Here is a 487-nt window from a genome sequence, read left to right as displayed (position 1 = left end):
AGCAGAAGTAGGGGGAACGATGATCACCGCTTATGGGCAGCCGGCGGCGCTGTCGCTGGTGTTGCCTCCCCCTGATGAGGGAAAAGGCGCAGGAGGTTACGACCGCAGCGACAGTAGCAGTAGCACTAACAGCGGTAACCGTAGCAGTGCTAGGAGCAGCAACAGCAGTACCCGGATGGTCGTTGATATTCAGGTTTCACCCTGTGGATTGTTCATAGCGGTTCTTTCCCCTTGGGGGATTCTTGTATATAGCAACGGACAGTATCGCATGCTCCTTGGCCGATGCTTGGTGCCTAGAGACTCTGAGGTGTACGGGCGCTTGACTTGCTGCTGCTGGGCCTCGGATTCGTCTGCAGTTTTTGTCAGTGCCGACCCGCTGGCTTGTGTGTGTATCTTCTCCATTGGAGGCAGCAGTAGTAACAGCGGCGGGTTGCTGCAGCAGCAGCTGCAGGAACTGCAACAACAAAAACCTACGTGGACGGAGACA

At 56.1% G+C, this 487-nt stretch overlaps 1 protein-coding gene across 1 annotated transcript in view; it reads left to right on the top strand.

Moving 5' to 3' along the window:
• Nucleotides 1-19: 19 nt before the first annotated feature.
• EMH_0014850 (uncharacterized protein) overlaps nucleotides 20-487 on the top strand; it is a gene marked incomplete at both ends in the record, with an annotated part of 9136 nt that continues 8668 nt past the window's right edge. Inside the window, one exon of the mRNA XM_013500227.1 lies at nucleotides 20-134. Coding sequence (XP_013355681.1) covers nucleotides 20-134 — 115 coding nt within the window. The remainder of the gene's footprint in view (nucleotides 135-487) is intronic.

This window comes from Eimeria mitis, genomic scaffold (genome assembly GCF_000499745.2).
Source record: "Eimeria mitis Houghton genomic scaffold, Emh_scaff516, whole genome shotgun sequence".
Lineage (NCBI taxonomy): Eukaryota > Apicomplexa > Conoidasida > Eucoccidiorida > Eimeriidae > Eimeria > Eimeria mitis.
This window is presented reverse-complemented; position numbering and strand designations above follow the sequence as displayed.